General features: G+C 47.6%; 1 protein-coding gene across 4 annotated transcripts in view; it reads right to left on the reverse strand.

Annotated features, from left to right (window-relative positions):
- NCAPD3 (non-SMC condensin II complex subunit D3) overlaps positions 1-25,661 on the reverse strand; it is a 62,845-nt gene that overhangs the window by 20,141 nt on the left and 17,043 nt on the right. For 2 of the 4 annotated variants that reach the window (XM_069554632.1, XM_069554630.1), the window contains exons 14-19: positions 15,440-15,513; positions 14,783-14,917; positions 13,805-14,025; positions 7,179-7,370; positions 6,760-6,857; positions 6,557-6,672 (exon numbers count right to left, since the gene is read on the reverse strand). In XM_069554632.1, coding sequence (XP_069410733.1) covers positions 6,557-6,672; positions 6,760-6,857; positions 7,179-7,370; positions 13,805-14,025; positions 14,783-14,917; positions 15,440-15,513 — 836 coding nt within the window. Of the gene's footprint in view, positions 1-6,556; positions 6,673-6,759; positions 6,858-7,178; positions 7,371-13,804; positions 14,026-14,782; positions 14,918-15,439; positions 15,517-25,661 lie in introns of all 4 variants that reach the window. The other 2 variants (XM_069554631.1, XM_069554629.1) reach the window with 1 other exon arrangement.

Raw genomic sequence — 25,661 nt, forward strand, 5'->3', positions numbered from 1 at the left:
TCCCATCCCAGCCCTCCAGGCGCCCCCAAGCACCAGCTTTGGGTTCTCTGCACCACAGAGCAACTCCCCCCAGCTGTCTATTTCACACACGGTAACCTCCACGCTCCAGCGCTGCACTCTCAAGCCCTCCACCCCCTCCCTTTCTCAGTGTCCACACGCCTGCGTCTCCTTTGCCACCCTGTAAATAGGATCATCAGTACCATCTTCCTAGATTTTACTTTCTTCCTCAAGTGCACACAGAACATTCTCCAGGACAGATCACATCCTGGGCCATAAATCAAACATTCGTAAATTTTTAAAAAGTGAAATCATTTCAAGCATGTTTCCTGACAATGCTATGAGATTAGAAATCGATTACAGAGGGAAAAAACTATAAAAAATACAAACACATGGAGGTCAAACAGTATGCTTCTAAATAACCAACAGATCACTAAAATAATAAAAAAGGAAATCAAAATATGCTTAGAAACAAATGACATGAAAACACGATGACTCAAACCTGTGGGAGGCAGCAAAAGCACGGGTGGGAAGGCAGTTTATAGCTGCACAAGCCCACCCCGAGAAACAAGAGAGAAATCAAACAAGTAACCTAACCTAACACCTACAGCAACTAGAAAGAGAACCAAAAACCCCCCAAAGTTAGTAGAAGAAAGACATCACAAAGATCAGAGCAGAAAGAAATGAAAAAGACATGAAGGAGACTATGGCAAAGATCAATAAAACGAAAAGCTGGTGCTTTGAGAAGATAAACAACACTGACAAACAGCAAGGCTCATCAAGAAAAAAAGGGAGAAGACGCAAATGAATAAAATTAGGGATGAAAATTTACAACAGACGACAGAGAAATACAAAAGGTCGTGAGAGACTCCCATGAGCAGCTACATGCCAATCAAACAGAGAATCTGAAAGAAGCGGACAGACTCTCAGAAAGTCTTCCAAAATGGAAGCAGGAAGAAACAGAAAATATGAACAGACCAATCACAAACATGGAAATCAAAACTGTGATAGAAAATATTCCAATAAATAGAAGACCAGGACCAGACGGCGTCACAGGCGAACTCTACCAAAAGTTTAGAGGCGAGCCAGCACCTATCCTGCTCAAACTCTTCCAGAAAATTGCAGAGGACGGAAAACTCCCAAGCTCACTCTATGATATCAAAACCAGACAAAGATACCACAAAACACAAAGTTACAGGCCAGTATCACTAATGAACATAGATGCAAAAATCCTCAACAAAATTCTAGCTAACAGAATCCAACAAAACATTAAAAGGGTCATATATCATGATCAAGTGGACTTTATCCCAGGGACGCAGGGGTTCTTCAATACATGCAAACAATCAATGTGATACATGATATTAACAGATTTAAATATAAAAACCAAATGATCATCTCAACGGATTGGGAGAAAGCTACTAACAAAACTCACCACCTATTTATGATAAAAAACTCTCCAGAAAGCAGGCATGGCGGTGGTGGCTCAGTTGTGTCTGACTCTTGAGATCCCATGGACTGTAGCCCACCAGGCTACTCTGTCCATGGGGTTCTCCCGGCCAGAATACTGGAATGGGTTGCCGTTTCCTTCTCCAGGGGATCTTCCCAACTCAGGAATCAAACCCGGGTCTCCTGCATTTGCAGGCAGATTCTTTACCAACTGAGCTACAAGGGAAGCTCAAAAGTAAGCACAGATGGAACATTTATCAATATAATAAAGGCCAGATATGATAAACCCACAGAAAATACTATTCTCGATGCAGGAAAAAAAAGCATTTCATCCAGAATCAGGAACAAGACAAGGGTGCCCACTCTGCCACTATTAGTCAACATACTTTTGGAAGTCCCAGCCATAGCAGTCAGAGAAAAAATAAATAAATAGAAGGAATTCAGATTGGAAAAGTAAAAACTTTACAGATGACATGATTCTTTATGTAAAAAACCCTAAAGATACCACCACAAAATTACTAGCGCTCATCAATGAACACAGTAAAGTCACAGAATACAAAATTAATATGCAAATCCCTTGCACTCCTATACACTAACAATAAAAAATCAGAAGGACATTCACTTGTTTCAGGACTTACTCTACCACAGAATTACCTGCTACCTGTGGGTCTCCCCCACTGCGTGGCAGGGGCCTTAGGAATGGGCAGTCTGACCATCACCCCAGGTAGCGCCCTGCAGCTCAACCACAAGGCGGTACTCAAAGTTTGCCAAACTGCTGGCAAACCACCAACCATCACAACCCAGACTTCTGCGGCTGACCTGGCCTAAAATGTGTGCACACCCCTGCTGAGCTTTACACATCAACAGCACAACCTGGACCTTCTGGAACGAACATGCTGTGTCCCAGTCGTCTGGGTCCCCAGGCCCCCGGCTGCTAGTGAGAGGAAGACTTCAGAGGCTGGGTGAGCTGCCGGTCAGCCTGCCTGCCTGCCCACCTTGGGCCCTGTCCCCACAGGCGCTCCCGCCCTGCCTCCAGCTCTGCCCTGAGCATCCCCGCTGACCAGAGCCGTGTCCAGAGGTGAGTCTGTCTGGTCTAGGCAGACCTCAGAACGCTTTTTCTTCAGTTGCCCAAGATCTGTCTCCTTGCAATTCCCACCTACTGGTCCAAACCAGTCCTAAGTGACCCTGAGTCACTCTGATTGTCTTAGTCTCTAGGCCGACTTGCTGCCCCACGCTTCTTCCTCTCACGCACTTCCTCCTCCAGCTGCTCACGCCAGGCCCCTCAGCCACCCTGGCTAGCCTGCTCTGACCCCTCGCTGCCGCTCACCCGGTCTCACCCACCCTGCTCTGAAGGCTGTCCTGAGACAGAGGACGGGGCACTGGTCTCGGACCCAACTGGTGCAGACAGCAAGACCGCGCCTCTGCTGCAGACCCCGGTGCCACTCACAGCGCCCACTGCGGACCGCGGCTCCACAGCGGCGCAGCTCAGGGCCACTGGCAGAGCAGCCACGCCCACTCCACAGCGGCACAGCTCAGGGCCACTGGCAGAGCAGCCACGCCCACGTCCCAGCCTGTGGCTCGGCGGTCGTGTCTTTGGCACCTGTTTTTCTCCGTAAAACACAGGATGTTCATTTATAGAAAAAGGAGAGACAGAGGTATGTCTCTGGTCGCCTGGATGGAGATCACCCCCAGCTTCCGGGACACATCGGGCCTCAGTCCCCTGTCCACCACGCTGTGGGGGCAGAGCCAAAACCCTGCCTTCTCCTGACACAGCAGTGAGCGCCACACTCTTCCAGTCTCGTTTGTACATGAGAAGAGAACTCAGCCTTCCCCACAGACGAACAAGGACCCAGCTTACTGTTCTGAGCACCGGGGCCCGTGGCGGGCAGACAGTGCGTCCTCTCGGCCCGGCTCCCCCCAGCGCAGACCCTCCTCCAGCCAGGGCTGGGGACCTGGGGTCCGAGCCACAGGCCTGGCTCCGCACCAACAAGCAACGCACCTCAGACACCAGCAGGATGGCTCCCTCGGCACAGGCCACAAACCCCCACCTTCCCCCTGGCACTCTTCCTCATCATCAGCTTCTCGTTTGGTCCCTACCTGTTTTCTGCTATTCACGCGTGCTCCTTACTGAGGGAATGTCCCTTACTTAACAGGTTTTCACACACTTTCTTGGATCAGAGATAAATGGTTAGAAAATCAAATAAAATAAGTATCCCTTCCACCAAGAAGTGTCAAAAAGTTTAGTAAGGAAAATCCCAGACACAGAAAGAGCTGGGTATTTTTTAAATTAAGTAAATTTCAACCTGTTCATACCCTAAGCAAAAAAGTTACACTATGCTGTCTTACTATACCTGTTAACTTATGAGGGAAGGACATTTTAAAAGGAACTTATACAAGAAAAGGAAGCCTAGGAAGGTGGCAGGTGGCTCAGATGAAGCAATAATGTTTTTATTCTAGGAAATGTAAATATATTGGTTGGCCATAAAGTTCGTTTGGGTTTTCCCATAAGATGTTCCATAAAAACAAGAGGAAACTTTCTAGCCAACTCAGTATTTCGGCAATCATCTAATTTTTGGCTTCTAAAATCATGATTAATAGTCCCCAGTCCTACACTGCTTCATCATGATTAGCACTGTCTGGAAGTGCAATCCAGGCATACCTGGTGGCTCAGACAGTAGAGAATCTACCTAAAAAGTGGGAGACCCGGGTACGATCCCTGTGTTAGGAAGATCCCCTGGAGAGGGAATGGCTGCCCACTCCAGTATTCTTCCCCAGAGACTTCCATGGACAAAGGAGCCTGGCGGGCTACAGTCCACGGGATTGCGAGTGTCGGACGTGACTGAGCAACGAACACTTTCACTTTCTTCACTTTCAGAAGTATATTTCATGACAAAAACTGAATACATGGTAATAAGACGACCCATCATTAGAGATACTAAAATGGAGAGCACTCAGAAGTTAAACTAATCCCCCGTCTCCCACAGAACGCTGGTCTGTGAGGGAGCTTCCCGAGGGTGTGTCAGCAGGAGGCGCTGGTACCAGAGACATTAGGGGGAAATAGCACAAAGATCTACCAAAACCTTCTGGCCTGGGGGGAGGCCCGGCCAGGAGGAGAGCGCTTACACACCCTGGGAGGGAGGGAGGAACTGAGGCAGGAGGGGCCCCCAGGCTACTGTGAGCACCCAGCCTAAGAGGATGAGAAGACAACCTTGCAGATTCCATCTTGGGACCAAGGGCCCAGCAGGCGTGCTTCCTAGAAGAACACACAGAAGAACTGTACAAAAAAGATCTTAATGACTGAGATGACAGTGATGGTATCATCACTCACCCAGAGTCAGACATCCTGGAATGCAAAGTCAAGTGGGCCTGAGGAAGCATCACTACAAACAAAGCTGGTGGAGATGATGGAATTCGGGCTGAGCTATTCAAATCCTAAAAGATGATGCTGTGAAAGTGCTGCACTCAATATGCCAGCAAATTTGGAAAACTCAGCAGTGGCCACAGAATTGGAAAAGGTCAACTTTCATTCCAATCCCAAAGAAAGGCAAGGCTAAATAATGTTCCAACTATTGCACAATTGCACTCATCACACACGCTGGCAAAGTAATGCTCAAAATTCTCCAAGCTAGGCTTCAACAGTATGTGAACCAAGAACTTCCAGATGTTCAAGCTGGAGATCAAATTGTCAACATCTCTTGAATCATAGAAAAAGCAAGAGAATTCCAGGAAAACACCTACTTATGCTTACTGGAGAAGACAATGGCAGCCCACTCCAGTGCTCTTGCCTGGAGAATCCCATGGACAGAGGAGCCTGGTGGGCTACAGTCCACGGGGTTGCAGAGAGCCGGGCACGGCTGAGCAACTCCACTCTCATGCTTTATTGATTACGCTAAAGCCTTTCCCTGTGTGGATCACAACAAACTGCAGAAAACTCTTAAAGAGATGGGGCTACCAGACTACCTAACCTGTCTCCTGAGAAACCTGTATACAGGTCAAGAGGCAACAGTTAGAACCGGACATGGAACCATAGAGTGGTTCCAAATTGGTAAAGGAGTATATCGCCAAGGCTGTATATTGCCACCCAGCTTATTTAATTTATATGCAGAGACATCATGCGAAATGCTGGGCTGGATGAAGCACAAGCTGGAATCAAGATTGCCAGGAGAAATATCAGCAACCTCAGACATGCAGATGACACCGCCCTTATGGCAGAAGGTGATGAAGGTGAAAGAAAAGAGAGAAAACAGAGATCATGGCATCTGGTCCCATCACTTCATGGCAGACAGACAGGGAAACAAGCAACAGTAACTGACTTTATTTTCTTGAACTCCAAAATCACTGCGAATGGTGATTGCAGTGATGAAATTAAAAGACGCTTGCTCCTTGGAAGAAAAGCTATGACAAACCTAGACAGCATACTAAAGAGCAGACATTACTTTGCCCACAACGGTCCACCTAGTCAAAGCGATGGTTTTTCCAGTGGTCATGAAGGGATGTGAGAGTTGGACCATAAAGAAAGCTGAGAGCCAAAGGATTGATGCTTTTGAACTGTGGTGTTGGAGAAGACTCTTGAGTCCCTTGGACAGCAAGGAGATCAAACCAGTCTCTCCTAAAGGAAATTAACCCTGAATATTCATTGGAAGGACTGATGCTGAAGTTGAAACTCCAATATTTTGGCCACCTGATGTGAAGAGCTGACTCATTTGAAAAGACCCTGATGCTGGGAAAGATTGAAGGTGGGAGGAGAAGGGGACGACAGAGGATCAATGGTTGGATGCCATCATCGACTCAATGGACATGAGTTCGAGCAAGCTCCAGGAGCTGGTGAAGGACAGGGAGGCCCGGAAAGAGTCAGACATGACCGAGTGACTTAAGTGCCCAGGATGCACTTTCTAGAAGACAGTGGCGCCCAGAACCAAGGAGGTGACCTTCTAAAGGTGCTGTCTTTAGCAGCCAAGGTCTTCTTGGGGAATGTCAACTGCTGGTCTGATGGGCGCTTCCTTGAAGACCTAACTGCCCTTCCAGGCTGGCCGAGGAGCAACCCCCAGCCTCAGGGCAGAGCCCTCTGTCTCCGCATGGACGAGTGACAGCCGCGCACGAGTCTGTGGTGTACCTGTTCCTCCGCTGGTGTCCCTGCAGTTGCCCGGCACAGGCTTTGTAAAGTGTCCACAGCTGGGGTGATCAACAGTGTCGACCAGCAGAATCCACTCAGCTTTTTCTTGAGAACATCTAAAAAGAGCCAATTCCCTCCAGGTTTTTAACTCTCAAAACAAAGTGAGAGGCAAGCCTTTCCACGGAGCTCCGGCAGACACTCACCTGCCACCATGTCCCGGGTGCTCTGAGGAAGGTGCTTGGCGATATGCCGGATGACACACAGGATGTGCCCCAAGGTGTCCTCACTGGGGTTCTGCTGGCTGGGGAGAGGGCAGAGGAAGAGTGAGTGCAGAAGCCGGGACGCACTGCTGCCGGCGCAGCGCTCTCCTCCCGGATTATAGCACTGGAGGGAGGAGGGAGCCTGGCCCACAAGCCAAGCTGGGGAACGCGACGGCACTTCCTGTACTTGGACAATCAAAGCTTAACAGTGATTCCATTTTCCCTCTTGGTTTTTACACCAGAATTTAAAGAAAAGACCCATGTACACAAACAGCTAAGAGAGGGCCCACTTCCTCAAGACACAAGCCCTGTGTCCAGGACTCCCTCGGGTCCAGTGGCAGCCCCGTGACAAGAGTGCGAACCTGCTCATCCTCTCCCAGGCCTCGATGACAGTGGAGTGGTCCAGCACGGGCGACGCGCCAGCCACCTTGGCAAGCAGCATCCAGGCAGGCGCAGAGTGCTCCTTTTCCGTGTGGGAGAGCACATTGTTTACAAAAGTGGGGGAGAATCTATCTTTCCGGGACCAGATATGAAAAGCCTTGTTTAAATAGCAGCTGGAAAAGAGACGGAAAGCAGGACTGTCACTGAGTGCACAAGCCTCGACCACCCCTCAGTCCAGGCTGCGGGCTTCTGCGGCAGCCTCGCCTCCAGTACAGCAGCCACAAAGGAGTTCCCACCAGGCGGCACGTCTGATACCAACCGAGGTGTCCTTCCAAATGCTACGACACCAAATACGGTATGTTAACCCACCTCCTCCCCAAAGTTTCTACTTTTAAAGGGAAGAATAAAGTTTCAGAATACACAGAAAAGTGGAAGTGAAGTCGCTCAGTCGTGTCCGACTCTGAGACCCCATGGACTGCAGCCCACCCGGCTCCTCCCTCCATGGGATTCTCCAGGCAGGAGTACTGGAGTCGGGTGCCATTCCCTTCTCCAGGGGATCTTCCAGACCCAGGGATTGAACCCGGGTCTTCTGCATTCCAGGCAGACGCTGTAACCTCTGAGCCACCAGGGAAGAATACACGTGAGACCCTCTAAAACTTGTATGTACCCATATGTGGTAGGATGCCAACAGCACACACATGCAGAGCTTATGAGGTTTTAGTCACAGAGCATGTAGACAATGTCCTTTTTCAGTGGAAGGGCTGGGGAGAAAGAACATCCCAGAGGTGAAATACAGTGGTGTTAAAGGAGCTCAACTTAGCTATGACCTGTCAAAACCACTCAGAACTACATATTTCAAACTTTTCTAAAAGAAAACAAAAATTCTTCTGATGTATTAAAGTGTCTGTGTGATGTCACTGCTACTCTTAGACCATTTCTTATTTTATTTTTTCCCACAGCAGTGAATGACATACGACTCACAAGACAAATGTGACATTTTATATTTAAGTGGAAAAACAAATACATTCCTTCTCCAAGTAATTTCTTCTTCTGCTAGGAACACACACACATATTCAGGTTAGCAAAACCTTTTCATTAAATGAAAAAAACAATTCTCAAAGCATGCAGAAGATGCCTACAAGAAAATAAACACACCCATACACAGTAAGCATATGCATATAAATGAATGGTCTGCATTAACAAATTAGCTTTTATCTAAAAAATCTATCTAGACTTTTACTGCAAACGACTAACATGATTCAAACCTGACTGCTGTCCAAAACCAAGATACAGTGAATTGACAAATATTTTAAAATTTATCTACAAGAATCACACAGAGTATTAAATGACATTTACTACAGGAAGCCAACAGAATGAGAAATGTCCTCTGAACTTAACAGTTTCAAGAGCTCGAATCCAGTTCCCCTGGAGGGTGGTCACACACACCCTCCACCAGCGATGAGCCGTCTCCAAAGGCCCCCTGACTGGACCCAGCCAGTATCAACCCACTGCAGTCACAAGAATGCAGCTCAGCAAACATCACCTGGGCTTCCTGAAAAGCACGGCTGGCCGCCAGCCTGAGAGCCACCCGACACGCCCTCGGGGCCTGCCCCAGCGACCCCTGCGGAGGAGCACTGGCCCTTCTCCCTGACACCACAGCCCACCGCCTGACCGGTGGGCCGACTCCCGTGCTCCTCATCGCGCCAGATGCAGACTCCGAGAAGGCCTGCTCCACGTTCCCTGCTCCAAGCTACAGCCTAGCCTGGCGACTCCCTCCACCGCGAGAAGAGCCAAAAGCAGGCATTTAAAGCAGGGCTCCACGCACAGCACTCCCCTACCCTGGCTGGCCCCAGCTCTGCTTCTTGGCCCAGAAATCCCCTAGCAGCCCTGTCATTTAGGATCCGAGAGGGTCAGGCCTCTCGGTCTCTGCGCTGCCATTTCCTGCCTGGAGACCCTCACCATCAGGCTGGTCTAGCTCATCTCAACTCTTTCCACCTCCAGAGATGACTGCAGTCACACCACCATCGACGGAAGCCACTCTAAGCCAGAGAAAGAAAAGGAGATAAAAACCATGCAGGGGAAAGAAAAAAATGAAACTTCTAAGAAATTACCCAGGAAGACATCTACATAGCCTACAAGACATCTATAGGAAAAGAGTTCTTAAAAAATCCATTAACCATAAAGAAAACCACTAACAAACTGAACTCGTCAAAAGGCACCATTAAGAGGCTGAAGAGGCAAGCACTGGGCCGGGGAGGAATCTGTGATGCGTGCAGCAGTGTTTCTACACGTTGAGCGCTTTTGGGTGAACAAGCAAAAGAGCGACAGACAGCCTGATTAAAAACCGGCGCGCTATCTGGGCAGGCAATGCACAGCGTGAGTATCCAGACGCTAATCCCCCTGTGAGAGGGGCTCACTGCATCACTCACCATGGCAGTGCAAATTGAGACCCCCAAGACCCCAAACACCGGCCACCAAAACGACCAGAAAGACAGACCGAGGGCATGAAGACAGGCAGCAGCTGCAGCTCCCAGAAGCGCTTCCGCCAGGCACCGCCGCTCCGGAGCGCCGCCTGCAGCAGCTCCAGGGAGGATAAGAGCACGCCCAGCAGCACCGCTCCCGGGGACACTCGCAGCAGAGATGTGCACCAAAGACACGCCCAGAAACAGTCACAGCATTCTCCCCCACAATAAAAAACTGGAAACGATCCATCGTCAGCCGACAGCCGAGAGGACACATGAACTGTGGCTCCTTCGTGAATGCGACACGCACACCCAACAATGACGGTGAACGCGCTACAGCTGCACACGGGCCCCAAGTGGGCCCGGCACTTCTGTGAGCGGAAGCAGCCAGACCCACAAAACGCAGAGACCACGGAATCCCCTTCAGGGGAACAGGCGGCGCAGAGAAGCCACACCCGAGCCCACGCCAGCGCCAGCGGCCCGCCTCTGAGGTGAGGAGCGCCCCTGGAAGGGAGGGGGGTGCTCCCCGGCCGAGCACGGCTCTGCTCCTGGACGCAGGGACCACATCCGCTCGGGCTGCGTCCTCTGTGCTGCAGGGCTCCCTCACCCACTGAGCCGAGAACAGAAGTGGACGGCGAGGAGTGGAAGGCTGTGGCTGAGCCACGCCACACGCCGGGACTCCTGGCTTCCGGCCAGGGTCAAGGTTTCAGCGCTCAGAGCTTTCGTGTAATAAAGTTTTATTAAAGTATAAAGGAGACAGAGAAAGCTTCTGACATAGACATCAGAAGGGGGCAGAAAGAGCACCCCCCCACTAAGTCAGACATGACTGAGTGACTGAACTAACTGAACTGAACTGCTGCTGCTGCTGCTGCTAAGTCGTTTCAGTCGTGTCCAACTCCGTGCAACCCCATAAACGGCAGCCCACCAGGCTCCCCCGTCCCTGGGATTCTCCAGGCAAGAACACTGGAGTGGGTCGCCATTTCCTTCTCCAATGCATGAAAGTGAAAAGTCAAAGTGAAGTCGCTCAGTCATGTCCAACTCTTCGCGACCCCATGGACTGCAGCCCACCAGGCTCCTCTGTCCATGGGGTTTTCCAGGCAAGAGTACTGCAGTGGGGTGCCATTGCCTTCTCCGGAACTGAACTGAGCAGTCTGTTAATGAAAGAAAGGAATGTCTTAAAACTCAGAGAATGGCACCAGGCCCCTCATCCATAAAATGTATTTTGGGATAATCTCAGCACCAGAGGATTCATCCCAGGCCATAAAACGATTGACTTGAATCTTGTATAAGAGCAGATTACCATACAAACAGTTTCGTTTACATAGATTAGGGGAACAATGTCTGAGTATAACATACTGCTTTGTCAAGCGGGTTCTGAGCCATTAGGTGGAACCAACTTGAAGACAGAGTTTGGGGTAAATGCATAGGATATTAACATAGCTTAAGACAAACATTTCCGTAATAAAAATGCATTGGTTAACTCAAGGTTTGAGAAAAGTTAAGTTCAGGTGGAACCAGGTGTCATTATGGCAACACAGTATTTTTAAGAGAAGCCTCTTTTTATCTGCACAAAGGGGGAGATATATATATATATATATATATATATATATATATATATATCCCTGGCTTGTTCCCTCCTGCCGCTTGAGAGAGAGATAAGCAGCGTCTGACACTTGCAGCCTATCTCCCCCATCTGGAGGCCCCTGGCCTTCCCGCCTGTCACCCTCGCAGAAGAAAGGGGAGATATGCCCAACTGAATCCAGAGTTCTAGAGAATATCCAGGAGAAATAAGGAAGTCTTCTTAACTGAACAATGCCAAGAAAGAGAGGAGAAAACAGAACGGGAGAGACCAGCGATCTCTTCAAAAAACTGGAGATACGAAGGAACTATTTCATGCAAAGATGGGCACAATGAAGGGCAGAAATAATCAGGACCTAATGGAAGCAGAACAGATTAAGAAAAGGTGACAAGAATACACAGAACTATACAAAAAAGGTCTTAATGATCCGGATAACCACGAAGGTGTGGTCACTCGCCTAGAGCCAGACATCCTGGAGTACAAAGTCAACTGGGCCTTAGGAAGCATCACTATGCAGAAACCTAGTGAACGCGAGGAAACGCCAGCTGAGTGTTTCAGATCCTGAAAGATGATGCTCTGAAAGTGCTGCACTCTACGCCAGCCGGCTGGGAGAACTCAGCAGTCGCCACAGGACTGGAAAAGGTCAGTGTTCATTCCAATCCCAGAGAAGGGCGACACCAAAGAATGTTCAAACTACTGTACAACTGTGCTCACTTCACATGCTAGCAAGGCAACGCTCAAAATGCTTCAAGCCAGGCTTCAGCAGTACGTGAACCAAGAACTTACAGATGTATAAGTTGGGTTTAGGCAGAGGAACCAGAGATCAAACTGTCAGCATTTGTTGGATCATAGAGAAAAAAGTTAGGAATTTCAAAAAAACATCTACTCCTGCTTCACTGACACTGCAAAAGCCTTTGACTGCGTGGATCACAACAAACTGTGGAAAATTCCTAAAGCGATGGGAACGCCAGACCACCTTACCTGTCTTCGTAAGAAACGTGTATACAAGTCAAAAAGCAACACTTAGAATCTTTCATAGAAAAAAATGAATGGTTCAAAACTGGGAAAAAGAGTATGACAAGGCTGTGTACTGTCACCCTGCTTATTTAACTGCTATGCAGAGCACATCATGCAAAATACTGGGAAATGAATCCCAAGCAGGAATCAAGATTGCCGGGAGAAATATCAACAACCTCAGATATGCTGATGGTAACACTCTAAGAGCAGAAGATGAAGAGGAGCTAAAGAAGGGTCTCTTGATGAAGGTAAAGGAGGACAGTGAAAAAGCTGGCTTGAAATTTAACATTCAAAAAACTAAGATCACGGCAACTGGTCCCATCACTTCATGGTAAACAGAAGGGGGAGAAGAGGCAGCAGTGGCAGACTTTATTTTCTTGGCTCCAAAATCACCGCAGGTGGTGACTTTAGCCACGAGACTAAAAGGCCCTTGCTCCTTGGAAGGAGAGCTATGATAAAGCTAGACAGTGTGTTAAAGACCAAAGAAATCACTTTGCTGACAAAGGTCCATATAGTCGAAGCAATGGTTTCTCCACAGTCATGTATGATCGTGAGAGTTGGGCCATAAAGAAGGCTGAGCACGAAAGAATTGATGCTTCTGAACTGTGCTGCTGGAGAAGACTCTTGAGAGGCCCTTGGACTGCAAGGAGATCCAACCAGTCCATCCTAAAGGGGATCAACCCTGAATATTCACTGGATGGGACTGATGCTAAAGCTGAAGCTCCAGTACTTTGGCCACCTGATGCGAAGAGCAGTCTCATTAGAAAAGACCCTGATGCTAGGACAGGCTGAAGGCAGAAGGGGACAACAGAAGACGAGATGGTTGGATGGCATCACAACTGGATGGACATGAGTTTGAGTGAGCTCCAGGAGAGGGTGAAGGACGGGGAAGCCTCGTGCACTGCCATCCATGTGTTTGCTGAGAGTCAGACATGACTTAGTGACTGAACACCAACACTACACTAACCCTGTTGCTCTTCCCACTGGATGCTGATTCCTCCACACGCACACACACAGGGAGGGCGGTGCCTCTTGCACAGTAAAGAAAACAAGGCAAGGAGAGCGCAGTCAAAGGAGCCCGAGCGAAGGCCAGCCGCAGCTCCCTGCCGCAGAGGCCAGCACTGACCAGCGCCGGCGCCAGCTCGCCACTGCACTGCCCCTGCACAGCGAGCACCAGGGAGCACCACGCGGGAAGGGCACGGCGGCGCGGTTAGGTCACCAGTCCAGCAGAGCGTCAGAAAGCCTAACGCGTCCTCATCAGGGAGCCATCTGTCGCAGCCAGAACTGTGGAAAGTGAACGGCAATGTAGCAGACCCACTAATGCCTTCTACTACACGCTGAGGCAGCAGCTCGGAGCTGGGGGCCCTCAGAAAGGCGAAGGAAGGCTGCACAGAGACTGTCACCACACACGCTGAGACTTGAGCTAGGCCAAGAGGAAGAGACCAGACTGAGTCTTTGTATACCAAGCAATTTGGAGAGCTGACTTTCCAGTATCAACCCGGGAACTGATAACCAAGGCCCGTCACGCAGCCGCCCGGGACAAGCATACCCCAGCTTCCGGCTGTCCGTGTCCAGCAGCGACAGAAGCGCCCAGGCGAGCGCCTGGCCGTCGTCCGCAGCGCAGCCCTCGCGGTGGTGCTGGACGCTCTGCAGCAGGAGCCGGTCCAGGCACTCCAGGGCCTTGTCCTGCACGCTGCTCTCGTCGTCCGTCACGGCCGGGACCACGCCCCCCAGCCAGGCCTTCTGTATCTGCACACACTGCGGCTGGGCCTGAGAAGTCCAAGTCAGGAAGTCATAAAGGGGCGAGCACAGATCACACAAAGGTGTGAGCCATGTTTTAGGATGTGTTATTAGGTGGTTCCAACACAATTACAGACAAAACCTAACAGCGGGAAAATGTCATGCTCCAAATTTAAGTGGAAACAAAGTTCAAGTTCCAGTTACTATAAAGCAGAGCATATTGAAATTTTAGACTTAAAGTGATTATCACTGGTAAAAAAGCAGCACTTTTTTGGAATAACTCAAGATTGAGAGAAGAAGTATCTATCTCAAGGAGGAATCGGAAAAGATGCTAATGAAGAAGGTCAAACCAGGCATTGTTTAAAGTCTTCTGCTGTGAGAGAGAAAAAAACCAGTTCAAAAATTCTTCAAAAGCTGGCTCGCTAGCAGAAGTGAGCTATATACAGTATACAGACAGTGCCAGTGGGCCTGCTCCTTTGGCAATGCCACCCACACAGGTTTCAATGGGCAGAAAACAATGTAGGCCTCTGGCCTAACCAAACTGGTCTTAAACTTCACATTTCTGTGTGAGATGTATGCTGACTACTAGCGTTTTCCAGCACTAGTCCACATGGTACATGCATATTTAACAAGAAATGCAATCCAGCACAAGTGGTGGAGAGGTTCCTCTCTATACACTGCTGGTCCCATGGTGGCTCAGGAGGGTTGCTAACGGGCGCACCATCATCATTAGGCTGGGTTATCCTGATGGAGAAGGGCACCTCAGACACACCGCGGCCAGCCTCACCAGGAGCAGCTCGGTGAGAGACTGCAGGGCCTGCTTGCGGACAGACACTGCGACGTCCCGGCAGCGGTCCTGCAGGATGATGAGCTCGTCCTGCAGACTCGAGATGTCACAGTGCTTCAGGAGGTTCACCAGGACCTAGAAGGTACGCAGGTCACACCGGCGGCGACACAGGCACCAGTCAGCACAGACTGCACACAGAACAATCCTTCAAGATCCTGACTCTCTGTTTTGAGATCACAGATCCGTCCCTCCTCCCAGTAACATCCCACCCCTTAGAATGTGAGGAAATTTAAGACCTCTCTGGAGAAAATCTGACATATATTTTACATCAACATGTACTCAGAAACCATTTCAAGGGTTTTATGAACCCTATCAAAATCCATCTGTGGACGCCAGGTTAAGAATCCCTACTCTAAAAAACAAATTAAGGATCTAAAATTGTGGTTCCTAGGAAGCCAGCAATCCAGCAGGCCACTTAAGAACAGAGGGTCCTTCAGTTCATCTGTGTAATTTACATTTAACAGGGACAAGGTGAACTGACATCAAGTGGAACATGAGTACTGAATATGACAGAACAGGTTTTAAGACAGTCTCTTGCACCTTCAAGCTGTCAATGCTTAAAAAGAGGGCAGGGAAAGAATGTCCAGAGAAACACACCTGGACCGCAGACTTCCTGACACTGGTCTTCTCGTCGCCGACCCTATTCCTCAGTGACACCAGGAAACCCATTTCTGCTGAGGAAACACCAAGAAGTCATTACAGGCTAAGGACACGAGAGCCCCAGCCTCTCAGCGCACGCTCCTGAGAGCACGCGCCAACCCAAAACTGGCCAGTCAGCTGGTTTTAAATCATAAGAAACCACAGCATGAAATCATGTAGAAACAGAAGAAAATTCAAATAATTACTTATTCACAATCATGCAGAAGCAGTAGTAGGCAGAGTAGTAACATTTCAAAAGGGCATAAATTCTGGAAAATTAAGCTTTAAACTGGGCTCCTAAGACTAAGATTCTGACTTTATCTAGATTCTTCATTCTGTTTACTACAAACGGGAAGATGTAAACCACTGGGTGTTTTAAAGACTAAGTAAGACAAGACATAACAGGAATTTTAAAACCCTCCCGTCAAGAGTCCCCTTTACATTATTAGATATTACTGAAGACTCATAAGAGGTTTCTTTTTTTTTCAAATAAATGTGGATTGTAGCTTCTAACATGAATTAGAAACTTAAAATGAGAATTATAGAAAGATTTAATAACTCATCTTAAGATACCAAATAAGCGGCATATACTTTATAACTGAAAAATAAAAAGACAGTGAAGAGCATGGCACTGATTCACATTCTGCAAACTCTTCACTGTCAGACTGAAAAGACAGCTGGGCTGTCATCTCTGCTCCTACCTGCTTCTGCCTGTCTGGGACCTCTGCTGCAAACTCCAAACTACACTTTCGTGCAGTTGTACAAACTACAAACTCCAAAGTACACTTTTGAGAAAACCAGAGAGTAGAAGGTAACTGAGGTCTTAATATTACTATGAAAACTACTAACTTCAAGGGCCCACTGAAGGAGGCTGAGGGACCCCAAACCACACTTGAGAAATGCTGATGCACAAGAAAGAACAGTAGAAAATGAAACAACAATTAAATCAGATTAAATCAAATAAAATTAATTAAATCAAAGTAGGTTATTTAAGATCAACAAAACTAACATTTTCCTAAATGGAAAATAACAGATGAGTCTAATTGCTAAAATCAGGAATGAAGGAGGGACAAGGTTATGAACACTAGGAACAGTTTTATGCTAACACATTTAAGTAACCTGGATTAAATATCTAAATATTATTAAAGATATACATTAGGCAAACTAACTCAAGAAGAAGTAAAGACTGAATACACCGTAACAAGTCAAGGGATTGAACTAGTAAGCAAAACACTTCCCACACAGCCACAAAGGGTCAGGACCAGATGGCTCTACTGGAGTCGGTCAACTGTTAACAAAAACACCAATTAACAGAAATTAATAACAACGCTTCCTAAACTCTTTCAAAAAACAGAATCCCGGTATCACTTTCCACCTCATTCTATGAAGCCAGTATTATCCTGAGAGCAAAACAAGACAAAATAGCTCAAGAAAACAGACCAAAATCTCTTGTGAATACAGACATAAAATCCTCAGCAAGGGCCTTCCCTTGGGTCCAGTGGTGCAGACTCCAATCTTCTGAGGCAGGGGACACAGGTTTGTTCCCTGGTCAAGGAGCCATATGCCCCGGGGTGTGGCCAAAGCATAAAAAAATTTTTTAAAAAAATCCTCAGCAAAATATTAGCAAATTAACCCAGCAAGATACAAAAGGGATTATACTCCATGCTTGGGATTTATCCGAGGACATGGGAAAATCATTCACTGTGATACCCCATCACAGAACAGAGGACCAAGGCCACGTGATCATCTCCATAGATGCAGAAGTGGTGTGTGCAAAATCCTAACCTGTTCACGATAAAACCAGTCACCCGAACCAGAAAACAGGAGACTTCCTCACATGATAAAGGTCACCCTGAAGCAACGCAGAGCTAACACTACGCTCAACGGGAAGGACAGACAGAAGACAGGGATGTCTACGTCCCCCACTTCAACTCCACTAGAGGTCCCAGCCGGGGAAAATAGGCAAGAAAAAGAAACAAAGGCATTCAGATTAGAAAAAGGAAGTGACTATTCTCACAGATGGCATGATCTGACAGGCAGAAAATCTTAAGGAATCTCACACACACAAAACCTTTTAAGGCTAGTAACTAATTTAGCAACATTGCAGGATACAAGACCAATCATTAAAATTAGTTGTATAAACTGTCAATAAACAATCAAAAGTGAAATTAAGAAAGCAATTTCACTTATAATAAACAGAGTCAAAGAGAATAAAATACTTAGGACTAAGTGTAAACCACAAGAGTTACACACTGAAAACTATAAAGCATCACTGAAGTGAATTAGAGGAGACCTACATATAGAAAGGCATCCCTTGCTCATGGGCTGGAAAGCTTAGTGTTCTCACAGTGGCAATACATCCCACACTGGCATTCCCTGATAGCTCAGCTGGTAAAGAATCCGCCTGCAACGCAGGAGACCCTGCTTCCATTCCTGGGTCGGGAAGATCCCCTGGCGAAGGGATAGGCGACCCACTCCAGTCTTCTTGGGCTTCCCTGGTGGCTCAGCTGGTAAAGAATCTGCCCACAATGTGGGAGACCTGAATTCGATCCCTGGGTTGGGAAGATCCCCTGGAGAAGGAAAGGCTATCCACTCCAGCATTCTGGCCTGGAGAATTCCATGGACTGTATAGTCCAATGGGTCAGAAAGAGTTGGACAATTTGATATTCACATTGAAAGCTGGATTCCTAACTCACATCATAAGTAAAAATTAACTCAAAATTGAACCAAGACCAAAATGTTAAGAGCTAAAACTAAAAAACTCTTAGAACACCATCAAGAAAGTGAAAAGATAACCCAAAGAATGAGAAAAACAGGTGTGCAAATCATATTCGAAAAGGATCTGGATGTAGACAACATGAACTTTTGCCTCAAAAATCAAAAGCTAAATGGACACTTGGGCTGTTTCCACTTCTTGGCTGTGAAGGATGCTTCTACAAACACCCTCATACCATGCTGTGCATGAGTGTGGATGCTGTGTGTGCGCGTGTCTATGGATCCACTCCTCTTCCCTTGTGGCTGCACACTGAGGAGTGGAACTGCTGGGTCACGTGGTGACTCTACGTCTAACATTTTGAGGAACTGCCAGAATGAATGAACACACAAAATGTGGTCCATCCATACGATGGACTATGCTGCTGCTGCTGCTAAGTCGCTTCAGTCGTGTCCGACTCTGTGACCCCATAGATGGCAGCCCACTAGGCTCCCCAGTCCCTGAGATTCTCCAGGCAAGAACACTGGAGTGGGTTGCCATTTCCTTCTCCAATGCATGAAAGTGAAAAGTGAAGGTGAAGTCGCTCAGTCGTGCCCGACTCTTAGCAACCCCATGGACTGCAACCTTCCAGGCTCCTCCGTCCATGGGATTCTCCAGGCAGTACTGGAGTGGGGTGCCACTGCCTTCTCCAACAATGGACTATATTCAGCCATAAAAAGCAATCGCGTCCTGATACAGTAGTGCATGCCTCACCGCGGATGAGCCTTGAAAACAGATGGCGGAGAAGCTGTCTGCACAAGGCTACATGTTCCAGGGTTCCACGTGTGTGACATGTCCAGAAAAGGAGGATCCACAGACAGGGGGCGCACAGGGGCTGGCTGCTCGTGGGGATGCGGTTTCCCAGTCAGTTAATGAGAAGCTTCTGGAAGCTGATTACACACATTTATGAACCACTAACCACCACTGGTGGAGAAGGCAGTGGCACCCCACTCCAGTGCTCTTGCCTGGAAAATCCCACGGACGGAGGAGCCTGCTGGGCTGCAGTCCATGGGGTTGCTAAGAATCGGACACGACTGAGCGACTTCACTTTCACTTTTCACTTTCATGCGTTGGAGAAGGAAATGGCAACCCACTCCAGTGTTCTTGCCTGGAGAATCTCAGGGACGGGGGAGCCTGGTGGGCTGCCGTCTCTGCGGTCGCACAGAGTCAGACACGACCGAAGCGACCTTAGCAGCAGCAGCAACAACCACTGGATTTAACATACTTTAAATGGTGACTTTTATGAATTATTTCTCAAAAGAAAAAACACCAACAATGGTACTTATTAGCACAGTATCTGGCATGTAGTAACTATACAAATTTTTTAATGCACAATTAATGCCAACAACACAAGTCATTTTAGTTTATCAAAAATAAAGTGGGAACATGGGCTCTTTACATCTGGCAAGCTCTTATAATTTAGAAGCATCATTAAAGCAATACAGTAGTGTTTGGAAGCATCTGCACAACACCGAGAATCCACTGTTGGATCCTGAGGCGGAGGAGAAAGACTTGCGCTTACCTACTCCTCCAAGAACACCAAAATTGAAACTAGATGCTGAACAACCATCCACAGGAGAATGTTGGATCTCACCAAAAAAAGATACCCCCACGTCCCAGGGCAAAGGAGAAGCCCTAACAGGATGGCAGGAGGGGGGCAACTGCATTTAGAATCAAACCTCATACCCGCCAGAGTTGCTCAGAGGGCGCAAACAAAACCCTGTCTGCACCAGGACCCAGGAAAAGGAGCGGTGACCCCCACAAGAGACTCAGTCAGACCTGCCTGAGAGTGTCTGAGTGTCTCCTGCGGAGGCACACGTCAGCAGGGGCCTGCCCTGGGGACGGAGCTCTGGCTGCAGCAGGCTGAGGGCCATGGCACCTGGCCGAAGTCCTCTTGGAGGAGGTCACCATTAGTCCCACCACAGAGCCGCCAAGTAGAGGATGCACAGACTGGAGAACAATTACACCAAAGGAGTTCTCACACTGTTGCAAAGTCCTGGGGCCCGCAACAGACTCCCCGACCTGGGGATCTGGCAAAGGGGCTGATAACCCCTGGGGGCTCTGACTGTGGAGGCCAGGGGGATTTGGTTACCGGACTTCCACGGGACAGGGAAGCAGACTCTCAGAGGGCACGACCAAAACCTTGTGCCCACCAGGCCCCGGGAGGAAGGAGCAGCGACCCCCAACAGGCACAGCCAGACTCGCTCTGAGCATCTGCAAGCCTCCAGTGGAAGCACGGCTCGACAGCGGCCTGCCATGGAGCCAGGGGCGCTGAGCTCAGCAGCCCTAGGGGCCGAGGCGTTCTGGCACAAGTCCTTCTGAAGGAGCTCGTCACCACCGCCACCAACCTCACCACAGTTTGGCCTCAGCCAAAGCCAAACTACAGGGGGCTTCCCTGACAGCTCCGTTGCTGAAGAATCTGCCTGCGGTGCAGAGACCCTGGTTCAATTCCTGGGTTGGGACGATGTCCTGGAGAAGGGACAGGCTACCCACTCCAGCATTCTGTACTGGAGAGCTCCACGGACTGTCCATGGGGTCCCAAAGAGTCAGAGAGGGCTGAGCAACTGTCACGAACGACAGGGTAGGAACACTGACCCACACGGCAGCAGAAAACTGGATTAAAGATTTACTGAGCACGGCTCCCCACCAGAGCCAGACTCGATTTACCCCACAGTCAGTGATCCCATCAGGAAGGTTCCGTAAGTCTCTTATCCTCATCTATCACAGGGCAGAGAGAATGAAAACCATAATCACAGAAAATTAAGCTAGCCAAACCGATCACAGCCTTGTCTAACTCAATGAAACTGAGCCATGCCATGTAGGGCCACCCAAGACAGACGGGTCGTGGTGGCGAGTTCTGACAAAATGTGATCCACTGGAGAAGAGAATGGCAAACCACTTCAGTATTCTTGCCTTGAGAGCCCCATGAATAGCATGAAAAGGCAAAAAGATTGACCCTAGAAGATGGACTCCCCAGGTCAGTAGGTGCCCAATATGCTGCTGGAGATCAGTGGAGAAATAGCTCCCGGAGGAATGAAGAGGCGGAGGCAAAGCAGGAACAACGCCCAGCTGTGCATGTGTCTGATGATGGAAGTAGAGTCTGACGCTGTTAAGAAAAATACTGCACAGGAACCTGGAATGTTAGGTCCATGAATCAAGGCAAACTGGAAGTGGTCAAACAGGAGACGGCAAGAGTGAGCATCGACATTCTAGCAATCAGTGAACTAAAATGGGCTGGAATGGGTGAATTTAATTCAGACGACCATTATATCTACTACTGTGGGCAGGAATCCCTTAGAAGAAATGGAGTAGCCATCACAGTCAACAAAAGAGTCTGAAATGCAGTACCTGGATACAATCTCAAAAACGACAGAATGACCTCTGTTCGTTTCCAAGGCAAACCATTCAATATCACAGTAATCTAAGTCTATGCCCCGACCAGTAATGCTGAAGAAGCTGAAGTTGAATGTTCTATGAAGACCTACAAGACCTTCTAGAACAAAGAGCAAAAACAGATGTCCTTTTCATCACAGGGGACTGGAATGCAAAAGTAGGAAGTCAAGAATACCTGGATAACAGGCAAATTTGGCCTTGGAGTACAGAATGAAGCAGGGCAAAGGCTATCAGACTTTTGCCAAGAGAATGCACTGGTAATAGCAAATACATAGCCTCTTCCAATAACACAAAGAGACGACTCTACACATGGACATCACCAGATGGTCAATATCAAAATCAAATTGATGATATTCTTTGCATGGGAGGATGGAGAAACTCTATATGGTCAGCAAAAAACAAGACCAGGACCTGACTGTGGCTCAGATCACAAATTGCTTACTGCCAAATTCAGACTTAAATTGAAGAAAGTAGGGACAGCCACAGGCCATTCAGGTATGACCTAAATCACATCCCTGACAACCACACAGTGGAAATGAGAAACAGATTCAAGGGATAAGATCTGATAGACAGACTGCCTGAGGAACGATGGACAGAGGTTAATACGTAGTACAGGAGTCCAGTTCAATTCAGATCAGTCGCTCAGTCGTGTCTGACCCTTCATGACCCCTTGGACAGCAGCATGCAGGCTTTCCTGTCCATCATCAACCCCCAGAGCTTGCTCAAACGCATGTCCATCAAGTCAGTGATGCCATCCAACTATCTCATCCTCTGTCGTCCCTTTCTCCTCCTGCCCTTGATCTTTCCCAGCATCAGGGTCTTTTCCAATGAGTCAGCTGTTTGCATCAGGTGGTCAAAGTATTGGAAATTCAGCTTCAGCATTAGTTCTTCCAATGAATGTTCAGGACTGATCTCCTTTAGGATTGACTGGCTGGACCTCCTTGCAGTTCAAGAGACTCTCAAGAGTCTTCTCCAACACCACAGTTCAAAAGCATCAATTCTTCAGCACTCAGCTTTCTTTATACTCCAACTCTTACATCTATACATGACCACTGGAAAAACCATAGCCTTGACTAGATGGACCTTTGTTAGCAAACTAATGTCTCTGCTTTTGAATATGCTATCTAGGTTGGTCATAACTTTTTTTCCAAGGAGTAAGCGTCTTTTAATTTCCTGGCTGCAATCACCATCTGCAGTGATTTTGGAGCCCCCAAAATTAAAGTCTGACACTGTTTCCATTGTTTCTCCATCTGTCATGGAGTGATGGGACCGGATGCCAAGATCTTAGTTTTCTGAATATTGAGTTTTAAGCCAGCTTTTTCACTCTCCTCGTTCACTTTCAACAGGAGGCTCTTTAGTTCTTCTTCACTTTCTGACAAAACAGTGGTGTTATCTGCATATCTGAGGTTTTTGATATTTCTCCTGGCAATCTTGATTCCAGCCTGTATTGATTCCAGCCTGGCATTTCACATGATGTACTCTGTGTATAAGTTAAATAAGCAGTGAGACAATATACACCCCTGACATACTCCTTTCCCGATTTGGACCCAGTCTGTTGTTCCATGTCCAGTTCTAACTGCTGCTTCTTGACCTGCGTACAGATTTCTCAAGAGGCAGGTAGGTAGTCTGGTATTCTCATCTCTTGAAGAATTTTCCACAGTTCGTTGGGATCTACACAGTCAAAGGCTTTGGCATAGTCAATAAAGCAATAGTAGATATTTTTCTGGAACTGTCCTGCTTTTTATGATCCAACAGATGTTGGCAATTTGCTCTCTGGTTCCTCTGCCTTTTCTAAATCCAGCTTGAACATCTGGAAATTCACGGCTCACTTACTGTTGAAGCCTGGCTTGGAGAATTTTGAGTATTACTTTTGCTAGCATGTAAAGTGAGTGCAATTGTGCAGTTCAGTTCAGTTCAGTGGCTCAGTCGTGTCCGACTCTTTGCGACCCCATGAATGGCAGCACGCCAGGCCTCCCTGTCCATCACCATCTCCCGGAGTTCACTCAGACTCACGTCCATCGAGTCCGTGATGCCATCCAGCCATCTCATCCTCGGTCGTCCCCTTCTCCTCCTGCCCCCAATCCCTCCCAGCATCAGTCTTTTCCAATGAGTCAACTCTTCACATGAGGTGGCCAAAGTACTGGAGCTTCAGCTTTAGCATCATTCCTTCCAAAGAAATTCCAGGGTTGATCTCCTTCAGAATGGACTGGTTGGATCTCCTTGCAGTCCAAGGAACCCTCAAGAGTCTTCTCCAACGCCACAGTTCAAAAGCATCAATTCTTCGGTGCTCAGCCTTCTTCACAGTCCAACTCTCACATCCATACATGACCACAGGAAAAACCATAGCCTTGACTAGACGGACCTTAGTCGGCAAAGTAATGTCTCTGCTTTTCAATATACTATCTAGGTGGGTCATAACTTTTCTTCCAAGGAGTAAGTGTCTTTTAATTTCACGGCTGCAATCACCATCTGCAGTGATTTTGGAGCCCCAAAAAATAAAGTCTGACATTGTTTCCACTGTTTCCCCATCTATTTCCCATGAAGTGATGGGACCAGATGCCATGATCTTCGTTTTCTGAATGTTGAGCTTTAAGCCAACTTTTTCGCTCTCCTCTTTCACTTTCATCAAGAGGCTTTTTAGCTCCTCTTCACTTTCTGCCATAAAGGTGGTGTCATCTGCATATCTGAGGTTATTGATATTTCTCCCGGCAATCCTGATTCCAGCTTGTATTTCTTCCAGTCCAGCGTTTCTCATGATGTACTCTGTATATAAGTTAAATAAGCAGGGTGACAATATACAGCCTTGACGCACTCCTTTTCCTATTTGGAACCAGTCTGTTGTTCCATGTCTAGTTCTAACTGTTGCTTCCTGACCTGCATACAGATTTCTCAAGAGGCAGGTCAGGTGGTCTGGTATTCCCATCTCTCTCAGAATTTTCCACAGTTTATTGTGATCCACATAGTCAAAGGCTTTGGCATAGTCAATAAAGCAGAAATCGATGTTTTTCTGGAACTCTCTTGCTTTTTCCATGATCCAGCAGATGTTGGAAATTTGATCTCTGGTTCCTCTGCCTTTTCTAAAACCAGCTTGAACATCAGGGAGTTGTGTAGTAGCCTGAACATTCTTTTGCATTGCCCTTCTTTAGGATTGAAACGAAAACTGACCTTTTCCAGTCTTGTGGCCACTGCTGAGTTTTCCAAATTTGCTGGCATATTGAGTGCAGCACTTTCACAGCATCACCTTTTAGGATCTGAAATAGCTCAACTGGAATTCCATCATCTGCACTAGCTTTGTTTGTAGTGATGCTCCCTAAGGCCCACTGGACTTCACATCCCAGGATGTCTGCCTCTAGGTGAGTGATGACACCATCATGATTATCTGGGTAGTGAAGATCTTTTTTGTACAGTTCTTCTATGTATTCTTGCCACCTCTTCTTAGTCTCTCCTGTTCTGTTAGGTCCATACCATTTGTGTCCTTTATTGTGCCCATCTATGCACGAAATGTTCTCTTGGTATCTCTTAATTTTCTTGAAGAGATCTCTAGTCTTTCCCATTCTATTGTTTTCTTCTATTTCTTTGCGCTGATCACTGAAGAGGGCCTTCTCATCTCTCCTAGCTATTCTTTGGAACTCTGCACTCAAATGAGTACATCTTTCCTTTTCTCCTTTGTCTTTCGCTTCTCTTCTTTTCTCACCTATTTGTAAGGCCTCCTCAGACAACCATTTTGCCTTTTTTCATTTCATTTTTCTTGGGGGTGGTTTTGATCACTGCCTCGGTGATCAATGTCTGAGGAGGCCTTACCAATAGCTGAGAAAAGAAGAGAAGTGAAAGGCAAAGGAGAAAAGGAAAGATATATACCCATCTGAATGCAGAGTTCCAAAGAATAGCAAGAAGATATAAGAAAGCTTTCCTAAGTGAACAATGCAAAGAAATAGAGAAAAACAACAGAATGGGAAAGACTAGAGATCTCTTCAAGAAAATTCTATATCCCAAGGGAACATTTCATGCAAAGATGGGCACAATAAGGGACAGAAA

Source organism: Ovis canadensis, chromosome 15 (assembly GCF_042477335.2).
Source record: "Ovis canadensis isolate MfBH-ARS-UI-01 breed Bighorn chromosome 15, ARS-UI_OviCan_v2, whole genome shotgun sequence".
NCBI classification, from domain to species: Eukaryota; Metazoa; Chordata; class Mammalia; order Artiodactyla; family Bovidae; genus Ovis; species Ovis canadensis.